This window comes from Urocampus carinirostris, chromosome 4, assembly GCF_059441175.1.
Source record: "Urocampus carinirostris isolate Australia breed hairy pipefish chromosome 4, RoL_Ucar_1.0, whole genome shotgun sequence".
In the NCBI taxonomy this organism is placed as follows: Eukaryota; Metazoa; Chordata; class Actinopteri; order Syngnathiformes; family Syngnathidae; genus Urocampus; species Urocampus carinirostris.
The window spans coordinates 13,632,005-13,657,122 of record NC_142352.1 but is presented as its reverse complement, the minus strand read 5'-3'; the positions used below and the strand labels follow the sequence as shown (position 1 = coordinate 13,657,122).

Here is a 25,118-nt window from a genome sequence, read left to right as displayed (position 1 = left end):
TCAAACTAAAGACTAATGTACCGTATTTTCCGCACTATAAGGCGCACTGGGTTATAGGGCGCACCCCCAAAAAATTGTTTTTGGTCCTATATTTGACATACATAAGACGCACCGGATTATAAGGCGCTACAGTGGGAACGTCGACAAAACAGTCAGATAGTTCAGTCAAACTTATTACCCCCTTAACATTCCCAAAGCTTGCAAATATGTGTCGAGAACACGTGCGGATGCAGTGTCCGTACGATGTCACTCAAATACATCGTTCCATCATTCGGAAGGTTAAAGTCTTGGGATTCAAGAAATGCCAACCATTCCTTAGTTTCTATTTTCTTTTTCGCTCGCAACTTTACTGTGCATATGACAATAAACACTTGGAATTGAGTTTAATTTAAAAATAGACATTCCATTCCATCCATTATCTGCACCGCTTATCACAGAAACATCGAGTTTAGTCTGAAACAAGATACTGGGAAAATATATAGCCAGAGTAGCTCACCAAAGTCGTTGTGTTCAATAATAATGTGCAGCCATGGTCCTTATATCCGTGAGTTTAGTAAATCCAGGAGAATAAAATATTTACAAATACAGAATAGTAAAAAAATGCTTTCTGTATGCCGTCAACCACGTGCTATACGCATTCATCTTTTTCGGCCAATTGCAGCCTTTGTTTTGCCGCTTCAGCCAATGCCAGCCTGTAAATGATAAAAAGGATCCGCCCCTTGACCTCCGAAAAACTTTAGCCAATAGTGATCGATTCAACTGATGATTGACACATTTTTTTCGGCCAATTGCAGGCTTTGTTTTACAGTTCAAGCCTATGCCAGCCTGTAAATGATAAAAAGGATCCGCCCCTTGACCTCCAATTAACTTTAGCCAATAGTGATCGATTCAAATGATGATTGACACATTGGTTAGCCAATGAAACACCGGTAAATAAATCCCAGCATACCCCGCAGACTACTTGGCGTTCGGGGGAAAATCTAGTCGGCGGCTGCAAGTTAGTTGGAAGACTTTGCGATTTAATATTGATCCATAAATAAGGAGCACTGTATTATAAGGCGCATGGTCAGCTTTTAAAAAAAATTAAGACTTTTAGGTGCGCCTTATAGTGCGGAAAATACGGTACTTGTCCTCTTGCAACTTATTTTTCTAGTCTGGTTAAAGCATGTTTGTGCTGTTCTCTGAAGGGAGTAGTACGCACTGTGGTAGGTGATCTTGGGTTGCTTGGAAATTTCTCACATGAAGTTGCTTTCATTTCTTCGAAAAACAATATACTATCGAGTTTTACACGAAAGTTCTTTTTAGGGCTACTCTAAAAGTTTAATCTCACGCAAAAACGTGATTCTCCTGATACTCTACTAGCTCAAAATAAGTTGTATAGCTTCTCTTACAAGATAAACTGTTCTCAGCTGGAACACTAAAGTAATGGTTTATGGAAATGGGCTTTAACCCAAAGAGCCATAGAGGCAAAAATACACAATATATTTTAAAACAAAATTAAACATAAACGCCAAATCTACTTTCCAGAGAAAAGCTCATTCTTTCAATTTGATTTCATGAAATCTATGAAATAAGAAGAAGAATGCCAGAACCTGTGTCCCATATTAATATGAATATACCACTCAACATTTGTCTTCCTCCCTCAATTACTTGTGTTGAACCTCATTTTGACCTAAATAATGGTTTCATAAGAAGGTGCAAGCAAAATTCTGATGTAAAAATGTCCCAAAAACTGCAAACTATAAGGATATCATTGTATTTGCTTTTGGTACGGACTGCACTGAGCGAGAGAGAGAAGGGACTGTCTTGCGCTTTGTACAGAGATCCGCCCACCACTACCGCTCACCCAATCGAATTGCTCTGAGTGGTTTGCTGGCGTTTCCTGGTATTTACAGTTTGACCAGAGGGTTTTCATCATAAAGTATCTCAACAGTGATTATTCATAGTTTAATGAGCTTTCATTTAAAGGTTTCTTAGTGACCTTTTGCCAAAACAGTGTATATTACTGTGACACCCTGACTGCCTTATATTAACCTGACTGAACCTTTCATCGGTAAGGTGTTGCTTTCGCTTCGCATGTATCAAAATCGGGCCGTGACCACCTGACTATGGAATGCTTTTGCAGTGGTTGCATTTTAACCCCGAACAATATATACTCATATTTTGCTCGCGAGTCATAGGTTTCCGATCCCTGCTCTATGCACCAATTTTGGCTAGGTTCACACTACAGAGCTTAATGCTCAATTCCGATATTTGTGTAAAATCCAATGTTTTTGTGAGATAGTTCACATTTCCAACTGAATGCAACGTGATCTCCTGTTTGAACGGTGATGTATACATAACATATTTCTATAGATAGGCAAGCGATCTGACATAACAAATTGAAAAATAATTTGTTCCAGTGACAGCATATCAACACTTGGCTTTGCGTCATTTTAATCTTTTTCTATTTTCACGCTTCACAATAATTTCCAGCTTTATGCTCAGTGCCTCAAATAAGGCCTCTGTAGGGTACGGTTTAAAGATATATAAAAGGCAAATGAAAAGTCATGTTTGTTTACTGTATGACTAACCTCACCCTTATTTATTCACAGCCGGACACCAAAAGCTAAAAAGACTTTTGAGCTTCGCTATTGGTGGTCTTCTTGGCGATGTGTTCCTTCACCTCCTTCCTGAGGCATGGGCACTGTCTGGTTCTTCAGGTGTGTCACGTTTCCTTCACTTCCCCAATTAGTGGTGTGAACAGATAGACACTATATCACATGCCATTATTCCAGCCCGCCAAACGAAAATGGATGAAATACAAAAAAAATACAGTAATCCTTTGCTGTATTGCGGTTTACTTTTCGTGGTTTAGCCACCCATCGGATTTTTATGTGCATTGTGTTAATGAAATGAAATGATTTGCATTTATATAGCGTCAATGACTTCCCAAAGCGCTTTACAATGTGCTCCACATTTCCCAATAGCGGCCTTGCAGCCATGTAACCTGCTTATTGGGGGTATTAGGGGTTCAGTGTCTTACCCAAGGACACTTCGACATGTAACACGGACGAGCCGGGATTCGAACTGGGATCCCTTGATCCCAAGACGAGCGCTCTGCCACCAGAGCTACTGCCCCCCTTCACACTTTTCCCTTTTACACACTAACCGATAGCAGCGTCAGCCATGCAAGGCAACTACCTGCTATCGGGATTATTAGGGATTCAGTGTCTTGCCCAAGGACACTTCAACATACAACACGGAGGAGCTGGGAATCGAACCTGTGACCTCTTCATCCCAAGACGAGCTCCACCTCCTGAGCTAATGCCGCTGTAAAGTTCACTATGTGTGAACTAAGCTGTGTTCAGTTACTCCCACCAATTACCTGGACTTCATTGAATGTCTTTAATTTGACATTCAGAGAACTGCATAGAAGTTTCTTTGATTAGTTGGATTCCCCTATTCCGCAACAGATTTAAGGCTGCTTGCTAGGCGCCATCCGAGGCAACCCACCCAGACTGCGAGGCCGGCGTGTTGTACGGCACGTGGCCCTGTTTTCTGGCTGCGCATAGCATGGCACTTTGTCGGGTGAACTTGAAATCCTTGAAAATGTTTTGAATTTTAATGCTGTGATTTCAAGGTTTGAAAGGTGCTTGAAGTTGTTGCCATGTTGCTTGGCAGTCGTACTCGATAGAGCATGCATTAAATGAAGAAACTTAAAACAAGCCAGCCTAAAAATTATGTCAACACCGCTCTCTGGTGGCTTTGATCGCCATTGCATTTCGTCTTGCCACGTGGTTAACAGCAGCTGGTATTACCGTAAATTCCGTACTATAGAGCGCACCTGATTATAAGCCGCACCCACCACGTTTTAAGAGGAAAACCGATTTTGTACTTACACAAGCCGCACCTGTATATAAGCTGCATGCGCCCACATTGAAACATGTAACACAATCATAAAATTAGCCCAAACCCGGCTTTGTGTCCCGCGATTGTAACTGAATCTAAAGTACACAGTCCAACAACCACAGCCGGCAAAATGAACAGAAAATGATACCGCTACTTAACGTTTAATGCAGACCTGCAGAGTCTGGGTGCCCGTTGAAACTAATCCAAGGAAAAAAAGTCTATATTTCCAAAGGTAAGGGTGGGAAAAATATATATCCACTATTGTCCCCCGCGACAACCGGTCTCACTCTCCTTTACCCCACTTCCTGTCAGCCCGCGTTTGCTCCGCCACCTCTTTTTTAATTCGCAAAACATATCAGAATAAGTGTCTCAAATAAATACATTACAAAATTCTACAGGTGCAAATACATATTATACATCGGTTACACATATTTACAAAGAAAGACGGTACACCAAGAGAGTTTTCAAAGCTTTAATTATAATATTATAACTTTCATCCCAAACGGTGCCTGTGAAGGGTAGCAAAACGCTACTACCAACACGCTCACGACATAGCAAACGAGTCTGTTAAAAAAAAATCATACCGGACTTGTAGAAACCACGGTAAACCGTCCTCATCTTCCTCCTTGTACCTGTCATCAGAGTCGTCTTCCCAAGTATAGGAAAAAGACTTTATCATATAGACGTCGTCCCAAGCTCTCTTACTCAAAAACACGCTAGCAACACACTCGCAAAGTAAAGTTTACGTGCAGTAGCTCTGTTTCCTTCTTTATCGGACTGCTAGTTTGCTTTTAGCTTGAAAGCTGCATCATGTGCCTTTTTTTTTTTGCAGTTTGCATGATGAGGATATGTCTACGCTAAATTAATTTGTGCACAAGCTAAAAAGTTGCAGCCTTCCTCGGCGCATATATTCCACCGGTCTACCTTTTGTACTCGAGCGCCGCTGGCGGCTGTTAGAAAAATGACATAAATTGGCCGCATCACTGAAAAAGCCGCAGGGTTGAAGGTTTGGGAAAAAAGTAGAGGCTTATAGTCCGGAATTCACGGTAGTTTGTATGGCGTTGTCATGTGAAGCGTAATTGCGCCCTACTCCCTAAAAGTATAAAGTAGCAAAGCTGCGTGCGCATTAAGAACGATAGCAACTTTATTCTTTTTGATCCAAGTCAACACAAAAAAACTGCATTTTTTTAATCGGCGCGACTCATTTTGTCCATATTGGGTAAGTAATGAATGAAATACGTTTTTTAGGATAGCAAGTGTACGTAACATAGAGGGTCAGGTGACCAGTTCATACTTAAAGTAGCTTAGTTCACACATTGTGAACTTTACAGCAGCATTAGCTCAGGAGGTGGAGCTCGTCTTGGGATGAAGAGGTCTCAGGTTCGATTCCCAGCTCCTCCGTGTTGTATGTTGAAGTGTCCTTGGGCAAGACACTGAATCTCTAATAATCCCGATAGCAGGTAGTTGCCTTGCATGGCTGACGCTGCTATCGGTTAGTGTGTACAAGGGAAAAGTGTGACGCACATTGTAAATCGCTTTGGGAGGTCTTCATTGACTTGAAAAGCGCTATATAAATGCAGAACATTTACATTTAGAAGAATTTACTTTCCTTTCTCTAGACATTGATGTCATCAAGTGCTGTTGGTAAAAACAAAGACCAAGTAGCTTTGATTCAACATAGACCAAATATTCATGTAATGATGCACAAAAACTCAGTTACATTTACATTTTCTATGCTCCATTCTGTGAATTTTAGCTGCTGGTAAATCATTGGGTTCAGATATATCAAATGTTCTGTTTCCTTTCCCGACTCGCAGCTCTCAGTTACCTCAGACAACACTATGGATTCACACCATTTCTATTATTTTATTGGTACTGTAGATATCATTTTATTTATAAGGATATTTATCAAATTTCAAGCAAGAAATTGGGGAAAACTGAAAACATTTGGAGATGTGAAAATGAGAAAATTCAAAGTGTTTGGGCATCTGTGTAAAAATCTTGCCCTTGAGCTTTGTGTTTTCAGAAAATTTGATTTTTGTTCACCAGGGAGGGATAAAAACATAAAACTATTTCATGTTCTATCTCATGTCTCTTTCTCTGTGTCTTTTAACCTCTTTTGCTCTAACTTCCTTTTTTCAAATTTTCTGAAAACACAAAGCTCAAGCGCAGAAATATAATTTGTTCTTGCTCTACTAAATTCAGTTAATTCTTAATGCTTAAAAAGGAAAACAAGATGTTACTTGGATTTAGTTCTCCTCCAGGGTTGGGTAGGGTTACTTTAACTTGATTACTTTAATTACTTTTGGATTACTCCAATACCAAATATGCTAATAAAAGACAAAATAAACTAAATATGAAAAAATTTATGACTCACAACACATGGTAAGCTTTCTCTCCTGGCTTTGATCTCTGATCTCCGGCAAAACTAACATAAAATGCGACAGAAAAAAAATGAAAATAATTCTAAACAGCTTGCCAACATCATTTTTGCCGTTCCATGTATTCCGTTACTCCCCAAGCCTGCACAAAATTTAGTAATTTTATTCATATTTAGTTTCTTTTGTCTTTTATTAGCATATTTGGTATTGGAGTGAATCCAAAAGTAATTGAAAGTAATCAAGTTAAAGTAACCCTACCCAACCCTGTTCTCCTCAGTGTTTCAAAATCAACTCAGTGAAATGGTCTATTAATAAATATCAAATGAAATCTATACATGTAGGTGTTTGCATGTATTTTATTTATAGATCCGTATAAAAATATAGGCCTATCCAATATCTTTTTCCCACGTGTATTGCTAATGTATGTTATTCGAAGGTCCGGTAGACACAAAAAAAATCAATCATTATTGTTCTTGTCATGATTACCCAAGTGGAGCCATCTGGGGTAATCATCTGGCGCGCTGGAATGCGCTTCCTGATTGGTTTATGTTCCCTTTTTAAGTATGCTACGCGGAGACCTCTTCGTCGGAGGATTACTTTTTACCCCGTTTGACTCGCCTGATTTTCCTGTGTATTTTTGACTTGTTTACCTGATTCTGCCTGCCTCCGATCCGACCTGCTTCCGTTCCACGCTACGATCTTCTCTCCAGTCCCGGTAAACTCGACCTGCTTCCGTCCCACGCTACGATTGGCTACGTGTCCCGAAGTTGTCTTCACGGCGTTGCTGCTGACGTTCGACGGTCATCGCGTCTCCCGCTAACCCTGTACGCTTCCCCAAATAAAAGACTTGTAACGAACGCTCTGGGGTCTCCTGCTCTGTTCTGGTCCGCCCTGACAGAATCCTCCGACCAGAATGGACCCCGCGTTCGTACATGTGCCCCCTGACGACTATGAAAGCCAGAACTAGCAGCCCAATTCCCCTTTAGAATGTGCAGTTCGGCAAGTCATTTCCGACGCGGCGGTATTGGCTAAGGCACCTTCGGCCTTGTGACTGCGCAATGACTCCCATGCCTGCCTGTTCGACTCTCCGCGGCCTGCCAGTTCGACTCCGACTCCGCTGCCTGCCAGTCCGACTTCGACTCTCTGGTCTGCCACTCCGACTCTGCTGCCTGCCAGTCCTGATTCCGACTCTCCTGATTCTCCTGTCCTGTTTGCCGGTTCTGAGTCGACTCTCCTGTCTTGCCGGTTCTGATTCTGCCTGTCCTGTTTTGCCGGTTCTGAGTCGACTCTCCTGTTTTGCCGGTTCTGATTCTGCCTGTCCTGTTTGCCGGTTCTGAGTCGACTCTCCTGTCTTGCCGGTTCTGATTCTGCCTGTCCTGAGTTGACTCTCCTGATTTACCTGTGTTTCCCTGTGACGTGTCTTGGGTTTTTTTTTTTTTTTCTGGGGGACTTCTGGAGCCGTCCCTTGAGGGGGGGTTCTGTCATGATTACCCAAGTGGAGCCATCTGGGGTAATCATCTGGCGCGCTGGAATGCGCTTCCTGATTGGTTTATGTTCCCTTTTTAAGTATGCTACGCGGAGACCTCTTCGTCGGAGGATTACTTTTTACCCCGTTTGACTCGCCTGATTTTCCTGTGTATTTTTGACTTGTTTACCTGATTCTGCCTGCCTCCGATCCGACCTGCTTCCGTTCCACGCTACGATCTTCTCTCCAGTCCCGGTAAACTCGACCTGCTTCCGTCCCACGCTACGATTGGCTACGTGTCCCGAAGTTGTCTTCACGGCGTTGCTGCTGACGTTCGACGGTCATCGCGTCTCCCGCTAACCCTGTACGCTTCCCCAAATAAAAGACTTGTAACGAACGCTCTGGGGTCTCCTGCTCTGTTCTGGTCCGCCCTGACAGTTCTCCTCCTGGCCTATTCCCTCTGTCAAATCTTAGAACCGATTACGGCCCACGACTTAAAAAGTTGGCCGACCCTTGCACTAGATATTGCTAGGGATCCTATGCCTTTGTTGTTCCTCATGAAGGTACTCTGTATCTATCTTATATTGTTAAGTAATTTAAAGTTTACACATGAACACTTTTTCTATTATTTAAAAAAAAGTGAGAATTTTACAAAAAAATGACGTTTATTGCTGTCATGATTACTGATGTGACTCAGCTGTGCCCGCTCATTTGGCGCCAACTGCCGCGGGTTCTGACTGGCTCCCTGTCAGTATTTGAACCCAGTCCTGTCAATCCCCTGTTGTCAGTCCGTCTGCTAATCTCCGTGATACGAGGCAAGCCTTTTTTGACCCTGACTCTTGCCTGTCCCGTTTTTGCTGCCGTTTATCTCCGGCTATGACGCGTTTTTAATCCCGACCACGTCTGCTCTCCCATTCTGGCTTACGACTCGCTTACGACCCAGACCACGTTTTTACTCTCCTGTCCGGGGCTACCGACCCATTTTTTTCGTCCCCAACACCGCCATCGCTCGCCACGGAAGATCCACTTCCTTGTTCAGATCACAAAGCGAGTACGAAAGCGAACACCGGATCGTGGGCGCAGCCCTTCTTCGTTCCGTCAATAAAAACTAGTGGTAAACGTTACGCAAGTGGGTCCTGTTTCAGTTCTGGTCCTGACACATGCACTTGTTTGCATACTAGGATTTATTTATTTATGAATAAATAAATTAGTATCGGTGGGGTTGGGGTGGGTGGATTTACCTAAACATTTGCCTCCTCAAAATGTCTGTATGCCACTGACCACAATGTTCACAAGTTTTTACCGTTGATTCTATATCTTATATTTTTTATCCTCTTACTCAAGGTCATTAATTGGAAAATGCTCCCTGTCTGCTTTACTACCTATAATGATTGTTGAAGAAACGTGTTGCTACTCTGTTATTAAAAAGTCCGTCCTTTCTTTCTCCAGCCAGCAAAGAGAAGCACTACATGAGCATGGGTTTGTGGGTAATCTCCGGTATGCTGACTTTCCTTCTCCTCGAAAAGATGTTTTCAGACAAAGAGGAGCAACAAGATCCACCATCTCATTCAGACGTCAATTTAAACTATACTGTAAGTTTTGCAATCTTGTCATGCGATTTAATATCAAAGCCAAAAAACCCTCACCTGAAAAATGCAATGAGATTATTCCATTAGCATGATTTATTCAACGTGTCAATGCACACTTTGTTGTATCTGAATTGAGTAATCATATCGCATTATGTGTTTTTTTTCTTGTACAGACAAGTTCAGTAATAAGTGGAAAGGCTGATGTCTTACAATCAAATGGCACTCATCATGAGATGCAGAAATTCTCCAAGCATCCAAATATGCAAGAAACGTCTGAGAAAATCAGAGTATGTATGCTGACTCCACACACACAGTGACCAAAAAAAGCAGCAAAAGGAAAAAAATGGCCATGATGGCGCTTGTACCTGTATTTTAAATGTGCAGTCTTGCTTCATGATACTCTGGGTATTCAATATTACATTTCTTCCAACCAGTACTCAGCTCACTCAGCTCTTGTTAAAGAGTACCACTGTTAGTTTTGATACTTTTTCTCTCTATTAAATAAATAAAAAGAACCTCACACCTGTATATCTCTGTTCAGCTTTCAGATTCATTTTTTTTGCTATAAGGCCAACGGTAATTTTGATTCGGATAAATGGTGTTTTTACTCAACCATAGGGTTATGATTTATAGTCACGGAGGCAGATCTCTAATTTGATATTACAGTCCTTTGAAAAACTTTGGGAACCCTTGATAATTGTCAACATTTTCCTTTATACATCAATAATGGTTCAGATTAGCAATTTCAGTTAAATATATAGCAGTGTTTTCCATAGAATTGTGTGAGAGCCTGGTGGCTGGACAGTATAGGGGTTCCTGGGGCATGCTGTCACCTCGGAAGAAAATGTTGTTCATTTTAAATTCAAACGCATCGATCTGGTGCATTTTAGAGCAGAATCAACAAGCTAGATATATGATGAATGTGTGCCCTTGTAAACTATTGAATGATAAATACACTAGTTATGGAAGGGATAGGAAATAAGTAACATCCACAAATAATGGTAAATGAAAGTGTGGTAAATGCTAAAAACAAATCAATTTGTCAGTTAACTAGACATGAAAGTGTTGTTCTGATGCTTTACTCTTTTGAGGTACCGTCAGGGTTGGGTAGGGTTACTTTAACTTGATTACTTTCAATTACTCTTGGATGACTCCCATACCAAATATGCTAATAAAAGACAAAAGAAACTAAATATGAATACAATTGTGACTCACAACACGTGGTAAGATTTCTCTCCTGGCTTTGATCTCTTTGATCTCCGGCAAAACTAACATAAAATGCGACAGAAACAAAATGAAAATAAATTCCATGTATTTCGTTACTCCCCAAGCCTGCACAAAATTTAGTACTTTTATTCATATTTAATTTTTTTTGTCTTCTATCAGCATATTTGGTATTGGAGTAATCCAAAAGTAATTGAAAGTAATCAAGTTAAAGTAACCCTACCCAACCCTGGCACCGTATTGACAAGTAAACAAAATAAATAAGTGATATTAGTTTTAAATTTAACTAAATTTAATACTGGTTTGCAATAGGTTGCTGTAATCCGCAAATTATGAGCTACAGTTGGGGTCTGTGTCCATCAAAGCCTTATCCTTTATTGAGAGAATTTTTTAAATTGTTTGTAGTTGTAGCGTCCCATATCAACGCTCCGTTGAAATTGCTAGCATTGCAATGATGCTCTGGGCAGGTATTTTAACGCGTAACCTTTTTTTCTGGTGACCGAGAGTTAAAAAATGTTCATCTTGGGGAAACCGCGTCGCTCGTCAATGTCACATTTTACCCAGCCGTCTAATCACAGTGCAAATGGGGTGGGACAAACACCAGAAATACCAATCGGGGACAGAGATACGCAGCACAAATACACATAATGGTGTTTGCAATAATTTATGATGTAAAAAATTTTAGTCATTTGATTAACTTTGCATTTATTTACATTTGAAAAATATTCGATTTTTACCGTTACAAGTTTATAAGACTGTAGCGCAGGGGTCCCCAACCTTTTTCAAGCATCGATCTACTTTTTGTTCCTAATTAGGGCGAAGGCACCCAGTTTGATATAGCTAGATGGTTTACTAAATAGATACAAATTAGCTTAGTAGTCAACTGGAAAAGTAAACGGGTAAAAAAACGAAAAGGGAGCCAGATTGCTAGCTAAAAGAGTAAAACGCTGAATTTATTTTGTTGTATTTCCTATAAAATAAATTAATTAAAAAAAGTAAATAAATGTGTTTTATACATCGCATAGATTCTCATTTTCTTTTTATCAATCGCTTAAAAATAATTGTTAATACTTGTTTTTTTTTCTATGAAGCCCATGAACTGGAATTTATTTATTTGCTATTTCTAATATGACAAATTATCATGTTATTACTATGTTGGTAATATGCCATTACCAGGTTAAGTTAGAAAAAATATTTTACGAGAAAATATCAATGAGCCAGCACTGGTGAGCTATTTTCACAACAGGCCTGTGGGCTCTTCAACTGTCCTCAAGGGCACCCTCGTGTTCCCGGGTACTATGTTGAAAACCCCTGCTCATGCAGGACTAATTAAACTCTGTTGGCTCACCAGAATTTTCTTATGCATGGGGAACACTATAACAGACAAACTCGGTGATATTTGAGAGGTGGAATGAAATTCATAGGATTTACGGAGAGTGTGCAATAATTACCTTCACAAAAGTAGGCAGATGCATAAATTAGGGGACAACAATATTTAATACATGTTGTCATGACTTTGTAGCATAATCCTTATACTTGACCTGTATTTCAGATAAGTGGCTACCTTAACCTACTGGCCAACTGCATTGACAACTTCACACATGGACTGGCTGTCGCTGGGAGTTTCCTTGTGAGCAAGAAGGTGAGCAGCTGTGTGTGAGCTAAAAAGTATGCATGTGATCCATATTATAGCAGATTTCACATAGAAGATTCATAAAATGCTCCAGTATCTGGCTGCATTTTATACATAACAAATAAAAGACAGCTTTTAAAACTTAACTGTCAAACTGATAGTTTGATTGGTTTTAATCAAACTTACAAATGAAGTCGTTTTTTATTTTGACAAAATTAATTGAATAATGACTGATCCGTCATACAGCTTCTTTACTGTCTGCGCAATCGCAATAACTCTTAAGGTCTTGATGATTCAATATGACTGTGTCTTCTCTGTAAATGTAACAATACGTGTACTTAGTGTATAAGCCATTACTGTTTGATTAGAAGAAACGTATTCGTTCAATAATAATACATCCGGGGGTGGCACAGCAGAAGAGTGGTTAGCTCGTCCACGGTACAGTTCTGAGGTCATGGATTCAAATCCAGCTACCACCCTTCCTGTGCAGAGTTTGCATATTCTCCCCGTGCGTGCATGGATTTCAGGTTATTCGGCCGGTCCAAATTCTCCCTAGGTGTGAATAAGCGAGTGAGTTGTCGGCCTTTGTGTGCTCTGCGACTAGCTGACTGCCCACTGCCTGACGATAGCTGGGATGTGCTCCAGCACTCCCGCAACCCTACTGAGGATAAGCGGTGCAGATATTGGATCTTAAGTAGATGCTTTTATTCATGAACGCTGCAATGGTCATTCAATAATATTCTGTACTTTTATAATCAACGGTTAAATTGTGCTCTCAGATAAGAATTGTTGTTTTCGATTCAACAACAAACCCCATTTATTTGTTTGTATGTCGCCAAGACATTTCAGTATTCACATAATTTAACAAGTGACTTTGTAAAATGATTGGTAACTATATAAATATGTAATTATTCATAGTTATCTTTTTACAATCTCACCACTTTTTAAATATAGGGTCTGTGCAAATTACCTACTACAAAAAATATTGCAGCAGATATTTTTATCATTTTAAATATTTGTATTATAATATACTGTATATAGTATAATGGGTATTATATTATGTATATTATAATAGATTTTTTACAAAAATAATCAAAAGATGTTTTTTTAGAAAGTGAAATTAAAGCTTACAATTAGATAAATTGTCTGCTTTCTGTTAAATCAGACATTTAGTCTTACCTAGTCGTGGGTACATAATATGATACAGAAATATCACTTCTGAAAAATTAACCCAGAAATACTACAAAATACAACTGACGCAACATTACAAAAATACAACCAAAATTCTACTTTAGAAATTCGTATAAAAATATAGAAATACTACAAAATACCACTACAGTAATATTATAAAACAATAGCACATCTTGAGATATATTGATGCAGAAATACAACAAAAATACTACTACAGAAGTATTAGATGTTATTAATTAAAAGACATAAATGATTACAACAAAATACTGTAAATATTCCACTACAATCATACCACAAAACTTCTACAGGTATGCTGGAAATACTACAGAATAACTAAAAAAACTGCAGTAATACTACAAAATATACTCTGTTAATACTACAGAAATACTACAAAAACAAAACAACAGTAATACTACAAAAATACTACTATGAAAATAGTAAAAACATGAAACTACAATAATACTAAAGTAGTACAGATATAAATAAGAAAATACTACAAAATACTGCAAAAATAGAACTATGGTAATACAGTACTAAATAATACTACATTTATTATGGTCCATGCAAAAACTTGAGGTAGCGTTTCCCAGTAATGAATTATAGTGAGAAGAACTTCCTGCAATTGAAAATGTAAGCTACATATTCACAATTTACTGAAGATCTAAAAATCATAAGTCTTGATAAATGCATACACAAGATTAAAAACTACAAATGTAAATAACACATATATGTGTGGATCTGCAAAATACCTAATTCACATAAGATATTTTCTTTTTAATGGTACTAGAGAAATGGAAAAAAATTGGCTTTGAAAGTTCCTATTGCTTGAATTTGTCTCTGAAAAGAGTGCACGAACCCTCTACCCAATATCAAATATTCATTTCAATTCAAAATTTTATTCGGATATCTTATTCAATAACACACTCAGCCAATTGATGGCCACATACATGTGTATTGTTGCTGAAACAAGAATAGTCCAGTTGGTGTGACATAAGGCTATCAGCAGGAACTATGGATGAACCTGCCAAAGAGGAAGTTAAAAAGATATCTAAAAATGCTTGCGCGCGTGCAATACTGGTTCTCTTGTGCAAGCTATTACCATATGTCCCTTAACCTGAATGCTCTAACTTGAAGCCATCCAGGGTAATTTTCCAGAAACTTTGATAATAGTCTAAGAAAGTTAATTAATAATGCTTTGTTTTCAGGTCGGCTTTCTTACCACCTTTGCCATTTTGCTCCATGAAATCCCACACGAGGTGAGACCTTTGCACAAGTTAGCTCCCGTTTGCCTTTTTGATTTTTATGTTATGGAAGGTTTTCAACCCCAGATCTATGAAATGTGCCGTTTTCCGTAGGTGGGCGACTTTGCCATTTTGCTCCGAGCCGGGTTCGACCGGTGGCGCGCCGCCCGTCTGCAGCTGGCCACCGCGCTGGTTGGTGTTCTGGGGGCATGCTTTGCTTTGTATGCTCAGTCCCCAAAAGACGCAGGTAAGCTGTTTTCTTTGTTTGTAAAATAATTCGATTTTGAACCATGCCAAGTGCAGTAATAATTTGTCCTGTCCAGAAAATGCTACCTCCTGGATTCTCCCATTCACCTCGGGAGGCTTCTTGTACATCGCTTTGGTGAATGTCCTTCCTGATCTTCTCGAAGAATCCAGTTTGAGGTAAGAGCCATTCCTTACTGATCATGAATAAAGTACACTGACCCCTCTGCAGACTTGTAAGCTTATGCTTAGAATTTCTCAAATCTTGAGTGAATTAACCCGGTCTAGAATGATTAAAAACATATGAATCGGTTCCTGACTTCCCAAAATCGTCCAAGTTGACCCTAAATAGCTATGTAACACATCTTCCTGATCAATTAAAACACAACTATAAATTGAATAGAAAAATACAGCACTGAGATATCGAGTTGATATTAACAAAATAAAATGCTAATTCATTGTGATGAACCATTGAGCAAGTCATCTGTTGCTAAGGGAGATTTATATGTTGTTCAGAAGGACTTGGAAGCACAAGGGACTTTAGATGAAATGCAAGCACTTACTGTACACTTACAATTACAGTTACTGTAACTTTAAATGAACACACACACACACACGGCACAATATTTTCTTTTCTTTCTTTTTTTGCTTTTTTTCAGTTTTTAAGTTTCTTCCATGGCTTTTTTTTTTTTAAAAGGCCTTTCTCGTCGCAGTTAAACACTTGCTGCGGAATATACCTTCCTCAGAAATTAGTGAAGCTAAGCGCTGCATAAACTTCTGTGTCTTTGGTATCGGCACTCGCTGCTTCCTCATGCCCTACCACAGAGTGTATACCAGTCCTCTCCTTGAATTTCTGCTACTACTGACCTTGAAATCCACTCCATGTGTACCCGATGATAACTCCCCCTCTCTTGACACTGTCTCAACTTTTAGGTCCTTGTACAGGGACAGTGTCTCTTTTGAGATTTATAAGTTCAAAGTATAGTAGACACTCTAAATAGGGAGAGAAGAAGTCAACGGATTTTGAATTTCCAGGTAGAACAGAGAATAATGCCCGAACCTCAGATAAGAATTTCCAACATGTTATGAACCCTCACTTGAGCCCTTTCTTGTTTGGGGGCAGCAGTGGCTCAGGAGGTAGAGCCTACATGTCGAAGTGTCCTTGGGCAAGACACTGAACCCCTAATACCCCCAATATGCAGGTTAGCGCCGTACATGGCTGCACGGCTGCTATTGGGAAATGTGAAGCACACTGTAAAGCGGTTTGGGAAGTCTTTACCTGAAAAGCGCTATATAAATGCAGATCATTTCATTATCCAATCTCCTAGGTTACAAAAGCAGATCAGCTATTAAGGATGTGGATATCAAAGAACCATAACATTAATAGCCGTGAGTGACAATGATGTGAACAGTGCATAATAATAGCTACATATCCACAACAAGAGGAGTCTCTTCTTGTAATCCAGGTGACTCTTAATTATTTCAAGCTGTTGTTTTTGGACTGTGTACTTCATATTCAGTTAGCTTGGCCTTTTAGCTTGGCCTTTGCCATGATCCTTAGCTTGGCCTTTGCCATGATCTTTGATTTTTGCATTCCGGAGATGGAATAAGAGCTTGCTCTGTCCACTCCACGCATCGGCCCGGTATTGCAGTACCTCCGGGAACGGTGCATTCGCAATGATCGCAGCAAGGCTTTAGGGCTAGGACCTTAGCTTTGCCTTTTGGCTGAGAGTAAGTGTCCCGGCTCCTAGGCTTTGTAGCGTATTATGAACTGACCGATAACGGATAATGGATAATGAATAACGAAGATAGAACAACAACCCTTAAAAACCCCCAAGCTACTTTTTATTACAAGTTAGCGCCAAGGGCACCCAGTTTGATATGCATCTCTAAAATAAAAACATACTATGTAGTTAAGATGTTATTAACAGGTTAATTATTGGAAATGGGGTTAAATAGACACAGTCAACCACTAACAAAATTAAATTCCTAGAATATCACAATGACCCAGGACTGGTGAGCAATTTTCTGCACTGGTCCACGGGAACTTCAACTGTTCTTATGGGGCACCACGTCTGGAGACCCCTGATCTAGTCATTATTGGTGGCTCCCATGATAGATCACTCACACAAACACCACGCTCATGTTAGACTAGTACAGGGGTGGCGAACAAGTTTGAGACAAAGAGACGAAATTTTTAACTGTGAGAGTCAAAGAGCCACGCCACGCACTGACTTCATTCAAGCGATTTGTTTATGTCCGATATTCTGGTTTCAACTGTTTGTCGTGACAGCTGTAGATCAGTTATGGAATCTTTGAGTTTTTTATTATCTGGAGCCAGAGTTTCAATTAAATCCACAAAACACTGTTTCAAAAACTCACCTTCGCTGTATGTTTTTTTACTACGGGCAATGTTCCATGCTACCTTATAGGAGGCAAGTGTCACAGTTTCTCCATGCTTAATAAATTGCTGAAACATTTGAGACTGTCTTCTTACCTGGCTTTTCAAGGTGCTTAATTTTTGCTTGCGTAGTTCAGTACTTTTGGGGAATTCTGTGTCAATATTAGCATGGGCTGTGCTAAAATGACGCTGAAGATTTGAAGTCTTGAAATGGGATATCGTGTTACTGCATAATAAACAGAGTGTTTTGCCATTCATATTTTTTCCTTTTCCAGAACTCATGGCTAGGGTCGTAAAAAAGCCACAAAAAGGAGATAAAAGAAATAAAACACAATAAAAAGCTTGTGATCAGGTTTCTTAACGCGAGAAACTCATACGCATTTGGGAGGAGCTGATGCCAGTGGTGAGCGGTCTCTACTGGTAGTGTTGGAAAATTCTCGTAACCTGGATTTTCTCTCTGGCAACATTTTTGCTCGAAAGACATCTCGTGTCTCGGATTTCTTGTATCTTGAGTAGCTTGTATGTAGAGAGGACACTGTATTTACTTAATGTCCCTGAAACTACTTATGTTTTTCTTTCTTTTCTAGGCACTCTTTACTTCAAGCCCTGCTCATTTTCTGTGGTGTGGCGGTCATGGCTGTCCTCTCAACTATCGTCATTTGAACTCTTGACGCTCTGCTGCTGTTTTGCCCATCAAAAACACTTCAACCAAAAGCAAGCAGGACATCTTTGACACTGATCCTGCAGTGATCCTTTTTGAACGCTTCCAGTCCATCTCCACGGCAATTATATACAGTCTTGATAATTGTTACCCGTCATGGTTTTGGCTAAACAAATACCAGGAAAAAAATGCACTTTATAGTAAGATGAACTTGATTTTTTTTTAATTCCAACATGGACAATGTGCTAGTTTTAAAAATCAAGGGAAATATAATGATTTGTATGGCTCTACTAAGGTGTTTTAAAATATATTTAAATATAGTATATCAGATAATCTGGCGATGGTCCAGAGGAGTCAACATTTTATATATATTTAAAAAAAGATAGACACATATTTATTTACCAGACATTTGCTGTCACACAGCATATAAATTGGATTTGTGTGACAGCAAATGAGTGCAGCATTAATTTTTCACAGGGTGTTATTATTTCAATTAAAAACAGACAATTGCAGCTGTTATTAACTCATCCAGTGCCATAATGTACAAATACATTTAAATACAAGTTTTTAAAAGTCACTTGAGTGCCAAAAATGTAAAGATATATATATATATTATTTTTATTTTATTTTTTTTTTTAAATCAAAAGGCTTCTGCACTGGACATCAGTAAGCCCCCGGTAAAGATTTCGGTATGATAAATCTCAACTAGCCGGAATGGCTCTGATCAGATTTTCGCCCTCACATCGAGGAGCCACCACTTTTTCGTGTTGCTTTGCTTCCTCTATCCAGCGATTGAGAGTGTGTGGTCGGCTCCCTTGTTACCGAAATCGTGTGATCTTGTCACCACAAACATAAAAAGTTATTGTAAAGTTTATGCATCGTTCATGCATAAATTCTGTGTTCTTGCAATAAAGTGTTATTTTGAAAGCAAAGTTTAAGGAAAGCATTGTTAGGATATTACACAAATTCAAAAAAGGCACCTAAGTGAAAGTTGTGCTTGAAATACATCTTTTCACAAAAGGCCAATTTTCTCGGAATTTTTCTTGATAATGAGTTTTTCCAATAAACTTAGCAATGTTTAGCTGTTGTTTATTAAACAATGATAAAAGCTAATCAAGATGAGGGTTCAAGCATTCTTTTGATATGTCCTGTGCCTATATAGCTACAGAGCAAAAATTTCTGTAGGCCTTCAAAAACAATAGTCAAAATGGCACCCACGCTTCCCATTTAATTGAAACGTTTATGGGAAAGTAAATATGAAATTCTTATTTTTCAGTTCTAAATAGCGAGAAATACACTCATGAACTTATTCTCACTAATGTATGATTTTCTTTCATGTGAATGTGTGACAAATGTGTGACCTTTTTTATACCATTGAAATGTTTTCTTTCTCAAAATTGTATACCCCATTCTTAATATATAGTTCTGAAGCATGTCTCTATAACGCGGTTGTAGAGGCACCACTCAAACTGCCATATTTTAAGTGTCAGGATTTTGCAATAGTGTGAAATAAAATGTTATTTATGCGTTTTTGTAAGACTCTTATTGAAGATTTTCAACATGTTTAGCAAGAAGGTTGTGCTCAACCAAACTGGTCTATTCAGTCTGTATTATGTACCAGTGGAACCAGCCCAGCTGCATTGCTGCACGAACAACCCGGTGCGTGGATTAAGCCTTGCTGACGAAATATTTCCCCACTGTATGTCAAGATTCTCACATCTCATGTGTTAAAGGTATTCAAAAAGGCAAAGAATGAGTAGTGTCTCGCCCAAAAATTATGTTGCAAAGTATTCCACCCGCTGGGGGACTCGAGAAATGTAGACTAACTTGACTGATATGGCTAATATCTTCAAGAGATGTGAGGTCATGGAAGAAATACATCTTTTCAGACATGGGGAATTCAGTGAACACAACATACAGTATGTCACATTAGTGAGTATACCCTTCACATCTGCAGAGATTTCCTGATGTTTAATAGAACATCACTGACGAAACACCGCTTTGACAAAATGAAAAGTATGTAAACAAAGGCCATGGTTTACTGGAAAGATACTCCCCGGTCTGATGAGACATAGATAAATTGATTTGGCTCAGATGGTGTGAAGCATGTGTCGCGACAACCAGGTGAGGAGTACAAACATGCTTGTATCGTGGCTAAAGTCAAGCATGGTGTTGCGAATGTCATGGTTTGGGGCTGTATGAGTGCAACTGGAGTTGGGGAGTTGCATTTCATTCAGGGAAACACAAATTCAAGTATGTACTGTGAAAAACTAGCATAGAATAATTTTCTCCCTCCAGAAACTGGGTCGCAGGGCAATGTTCCAGCATGACAATAACCCCACATACACTTCTATGGCTTTTTAAAAGGGGCTCATGGTAAAGGGGTGGACTGGCCAAGCATGTATCAGATCTAAATCCAAAAATTGGGGCCTCCTCAAGCTGAAGGTGGAGAAGCAATCTTCAATATCCCCTAGCTCAATCATGGAATAGTGGAAGAGCATTTCAGTGGCAATTTGTGAAGCTGGTGAAATCAATGGCCAGGAGGATTAAAGTGGTTCTGCAAAATCATGGTGCCCACGCAAATTATTGAACTTCAGGAACTTTTACTATAGGGTGTACTCACTTTTCTCACCAGGGGTTTTGTGACTCACAATTTTTTACAATTTCTTTTAAATATGCACTTGTGCACAATGTTATTATTTCAAGTTTTTTTTTTTTTTTTTGCAAATATCCTAAAATGAACAAAATGTTCTCCCATACTGTATATGTTTTGCAAGTTATTACTGAGAAAAAAATAAGAAACCATACATAGTAAAACAGATAAATGTAGTTTATAATACCAGTGTCAGGCAACGCATTTCACACCCAGGCTTTCAGGTGTTTACTGATGTTCGCGAACGAACCTGCTTTATGGAAGTTTTTGAAAGTAAACAAGAAGAGCTGGCTCCCCACCAATAAAGAGCCAGTTCCTTCCCTCTCTTGTGATATTCGGGGATTCTATGTTGTTGGCTTTAAATTATTTGAGTATAAAAAAGGTTGAAATTGATTTGTATTTTTTGGGGGGACATTTGTAAAACAATTTATGTTTCCTGTCTTTCAGGTGTAATGTGTTTTACATCACAAAAATAGAGTTTATTCTTGTACTTCATAGTTTCTTCGTTGTTGCACTGAAAAGTCAGGATTTTATTTGGTTGTGTTTTTGTTACAGATTCTGAGTTGCTTGACACTAAAGTGACTTTAAAAAGTTCAAGGTTTAATTGAATTTAAAGTTTACTGTGGAGTGAAAAAATAAATGCTATTAGAATTTAGTTGCATAATAGATTTTATACTTTGGTGCATTGCTGCCTCCTAGCCACCTGAAAGAATGCCTTGATGTCGCCAACTCAACATCTGATTGCTAAACCAACAGCTTTATCTAACACCGATTTTATCCGTGAGGCCCTCAGTAGTCTTTGTGAAGGCCTATGGTCAGATTTCTGAGCCTGGCAACAATCAATGGCTGAAATGTGATTGGTTAAATGCAAAAAATATAAAGCACACTTCTGGAAGCAGCACTTTTGGGCAGTGGGAACTGGTTGCCAGGCAGTCGCATTGCTCACAGAGACAAACAACCATTCACACACTCGTTCATACCAATTTGGACCTACCAATTATCTTCACTCATGTCTTTGAAATGTGGGATTAAACCAACGGAGGAAGCCCACACAGGCACAGGGAGAACATGCAAGCTTCGCACGAGTAAGGGGGGTGGGTTGGCGGTAGCTCGACTTGAACCCTGGATCTCTGCATCATAGATCTGATGCACTAAAAACTCCAGTGGGTATCATATAGCGCCCTCTAACTGTCTAGAAAAACAAATAAGAATATAACCATAGATCTAATGAGCAAAACTCATTGACTATCAAACAAACAGGAATTTTTGAAAAATATTCACAGGTCTTATTTTTTTCAGCTGAGGTCCTGCAAAAAGCATGTTCCCTTGTCTTTTCTGTAATCCTTTGGAACATACCCTTGATTCTCATCAAGCCATCGTGCATTTTAAGCATTTTTTTTATGATCAATGTTAGAAAAGTGTTCCTCTTCAAAGGACCTCATATTGACTTAGTCGGTGATTCTCTTTCCTAAGCTGTTCTTCGGTTGCCATAGTGAATTGCGTCTGTTTTCATGGGAACATGACATGGATTAACACATTTTTTCCGAACTAATCATGTTGCCCACAAAAATACGTCATTTTTTTGGCTAGGCTACTTCTTTACCCAACCGCATCAGATTGGGGTACTGAAATGAGCAGAGTCAAACAGAGCAGAGCTACTTTGACTGTGGAATCTGCGATTTTAGCAAGTAGAGCAGACTAGATGAAGATAGGTACAGTCTGTGGAAATAAGCCTTTAGTCTCTTCTCGGCTTAAGCAGTACTAATGCACTCTCTTCAGTCTTTCAGTCCCCTGCGTTCGGGATGAAACAGGTAAAAAGGAATTCAGTTTCTCTGACCCTCTGCTTGGAATGCTAGAACTGTGTTTTTCAGAACTTGTCTCATTGGAAACCTTCTGTTATTTATTAAAAGACTGACAGTTCTTAAACTGTTTCAGTAAAATGAAAATAATGCATTTTTTGACACCCTATTGTTTTCTTTTGGGGGGTTTGACAATTGTGTGAAGGGGGTGGGAAAACTATGAGTTGCGGGCCACATTGGGTTTAAAAAATTGGCAAAAAAGCCATAATGGGAATAATATATACATCTCATCTCATTAGCTGCACCGCTTATCCTCAGTAGGGTCGCGGGGGTGCTGGAGCCCATCCCGGCAATCATCGGGCAGTGGGCAAGGGACACCCTGAACTGGTTGCCAGCCAATCGCAGGGCACACAGGGACAGACAGCTCACTCGCACATTCACACCTAGGGACATTTTGGACCGGCCAATCCACCTGAAATGCATGTCTTTGGAATGTGGGAGGAAACCGGAGTGCCTGGAGGAAACCCACGCAAGCACGGGGAGGACGTACAAACTCCGCACAGGAAGTCCGGTAGCTGGATTTGAACCCACACAGGAGGTTCCCAAGACCTTAGAACTGTGCCGCACACGCGCTAACCACTGTGCCGCCGTGCTGCCCATAATATATACATATAAACAAATATACATATATACATATATACATATATACATATATACATATATACATACATACATTTTTTTGTATCTTTTTTTCAAAATATTTTTGCATTATTGCACATTCTATCCAGGCATAGATAAAAAAAAGACGAGAAGATACGTATTTTTCGAGTAGCAAAAACAATACACATTTATGAACAGGCTAACATTTAAAAATACATGTTATATTTTCTTTTTCATTTGCCTTAAATAGACTATTTAATCCAATTGGATTTCAAACACTCAGAGTTAAAGCTAAGTGATGAATTATGCCTCTTTTCAGTGTATTCGTTCACTTAATGAGCATTGAAAAACTAGAAATGAAATATAGTTTTCTCTGAACATCTTTGATAAATAACAACAAACCTCTGCACTTGCAAGACTTGTGTTTTGACTCTGTCCGGTATCCTGCTCGTGTATCCAGTATCCAGGATCGTTTCCGCCTGTCTTGTCCTTTTCGGTATCTTCCTCCAGTATCCAGTATCGATCCCGCCTGTCTCGTCCTGTCCGGTATGTTGCTCCAGTCTCTAGTATCCGGTATCAATCACATCTGTCTTGTCCTGTCCGGTATCTTGCTCCAGTCTCCGGTATCGATCTCGTCTGTCCTGTCCTGTCTGGTACCTTGCTCGTGAGTCCGGTATCAATTCCGTCTGTCCAGTCCTCTCCGGAATATTGCTGTTGTATCCAGTATCTGGTATCAACCCCGTCCTGTCCGGTATCTTGCATGAGTATCAGGTATTGATCCCGTCTGTCCCATCCTGTCCAGTATATTACTGGTGAATCCAGTATCGATTCCGTCTGTCCTGCCCTGTCCGGTATCTTGCTCCTGTATCCAGTATCCGTCCTGTCTGGTATCTTGCTCCAGTATTTGGTATCTGTCCCGTCCTGTCCGGTATCTTGCTCGTGTAGCCGATATCAATCCCGTTTCTCCTGCCCTGTCTGGTATCTTGCTGTTGTATCGAGTATCTGGTATCGACCCTGTCCTGATCGGTATCTTGCTTGTGTATCCAGTATCCGGTATCCATCCAGTCTGTCCCGTCCTGTCCGGTATCTGGTATCAATCCCGTCTGTCCTGACCGGTTTCGATCTCTTCTGCCCAGCGATCGCCGAATCTCTGGCACTTGTGTTCTCGTGCATGACTGCCCCTCTTCCCGTAAAATAAAGCTTTTGTGAAAATGTTACGCGTCTGTTCGGGTTCTGAGAGTAATACTGTATTTGTATTTTTGTTTCATTGCTGCTTTTTGTTTGACCTTCTGGGCTTTTGTCCTAAAACAGTAATGATAAAAAATACTTGTATTTATTTTCTATTCTGTTAAGGTTTGCAATGTAGGAATTTCATTCTTTGTGCTGTTTATCCTAATTATAAACTATAATGTTATGAGTGCATTGCAGGAAAGAGGTCTAAATATAATGGAAGCTAGAGCTCTTGTTGGTGATAGAAAGGAGTGGAGAGGTGTTGTGAAAGGATAGTGGGATTGTGGACGCGTTGTTAAGGATGGGCTGGGCACCCGTATGATGCGCCAGGGGTAAACCAGTGAAAGCTGTCGGGCCCTGCTGTTGAACAAAAGAGTGTGTTGTGTCACCCTGACCCGAGTGACATGGCCGCTTTCTGGTGTCCCGTTTCATCTGGAGGGACGAAAGCATGACCAACTTGGGTGCCGAGGTGCCTAACTTGTTTGGGTGTTTGGGCAATTGGGTTGGCCATGGTCCAAAAAAATTCGTGTGTTTTTTGCTATTTATTTCCCTTTTATTTTCTTTGTTATTGTATGTGTGTGTCTTGTCTTAACCTAAATCTAAACGGCTGCTAATTTGACTTTTTGCACTACTGGCAGTTCTTTATAGCTTGCCACTCCTTGCACATTTGCTCTCTGCACTATTGTACTTACAGCGTTATTGTTACAGTGTTAATGTTACTGTTTACCTGACTTGTTAACCTGACTGCCCATTTTGCACATCTGGTTAGCTACTCCTCTTGCACTATCGGCACTATGGTAAAATACTATACGTAGCCATAATACAATACAACTTTTACTTATATCTGTACATTCAA

The 25,118-nt window shown here is 39.7% G+C and overlaps 1 protein-coding gene and 1 pseudogene across 1 annotated transcript in view; both read left to right on the top strand.

Moving 5' to 3' along the window:
- Positions 1 to 18,550, top strand: part of slc39a13 (solute carrier family 39 member 13) — a 28,618-nt gene extending 10,068 nt beyond the window's left edge. Inside the window, exons 3-10 of the mRNA XM_088333700.1 lie at positions 2,595 to 2,702; positions 9,187 to 9,329; positions 9,500 to 9,613; positions 12,103 to 12,192; positions 14,580 to 14,630; positions 14,730 to 14,862; positions 14,939 to 15,038; positions 17,847 to 18,550. Coding sequence (XP_088189826.1) covers positions 2,595 to 2,702; positions 9,187 to 9,329; positions 9,500 to 9,613; positions 12,103 to 12,192; positions 14,580 to 14,630; positions 14,730 to 14,862; positions 14,939 to 15,038; positions 17,847 to 17,922 — 815 coding nt within the window. The 3' untranslated portion in view covers positions 17,923 to 18,550. The remainder of the gene's footprint in view (positions 1 to 2,594; positions 2,703 to 9,186; positions 9,330 to 9,499; positions 9,614 to 12,102; positions 12,193 to 14,579; positions 14,631 to 14,729; positions 14,863 to 14,938; positions 15,039 to 17,846) is intronic.
- LOC148366876 (U2 spliceosomal RNA) lies at positions 16,375 to 16,535 on the top strand (annotated as a pseudogene).
- Positions 18,551 to 25,118: the final 6,568 nt, after the last annotated feature.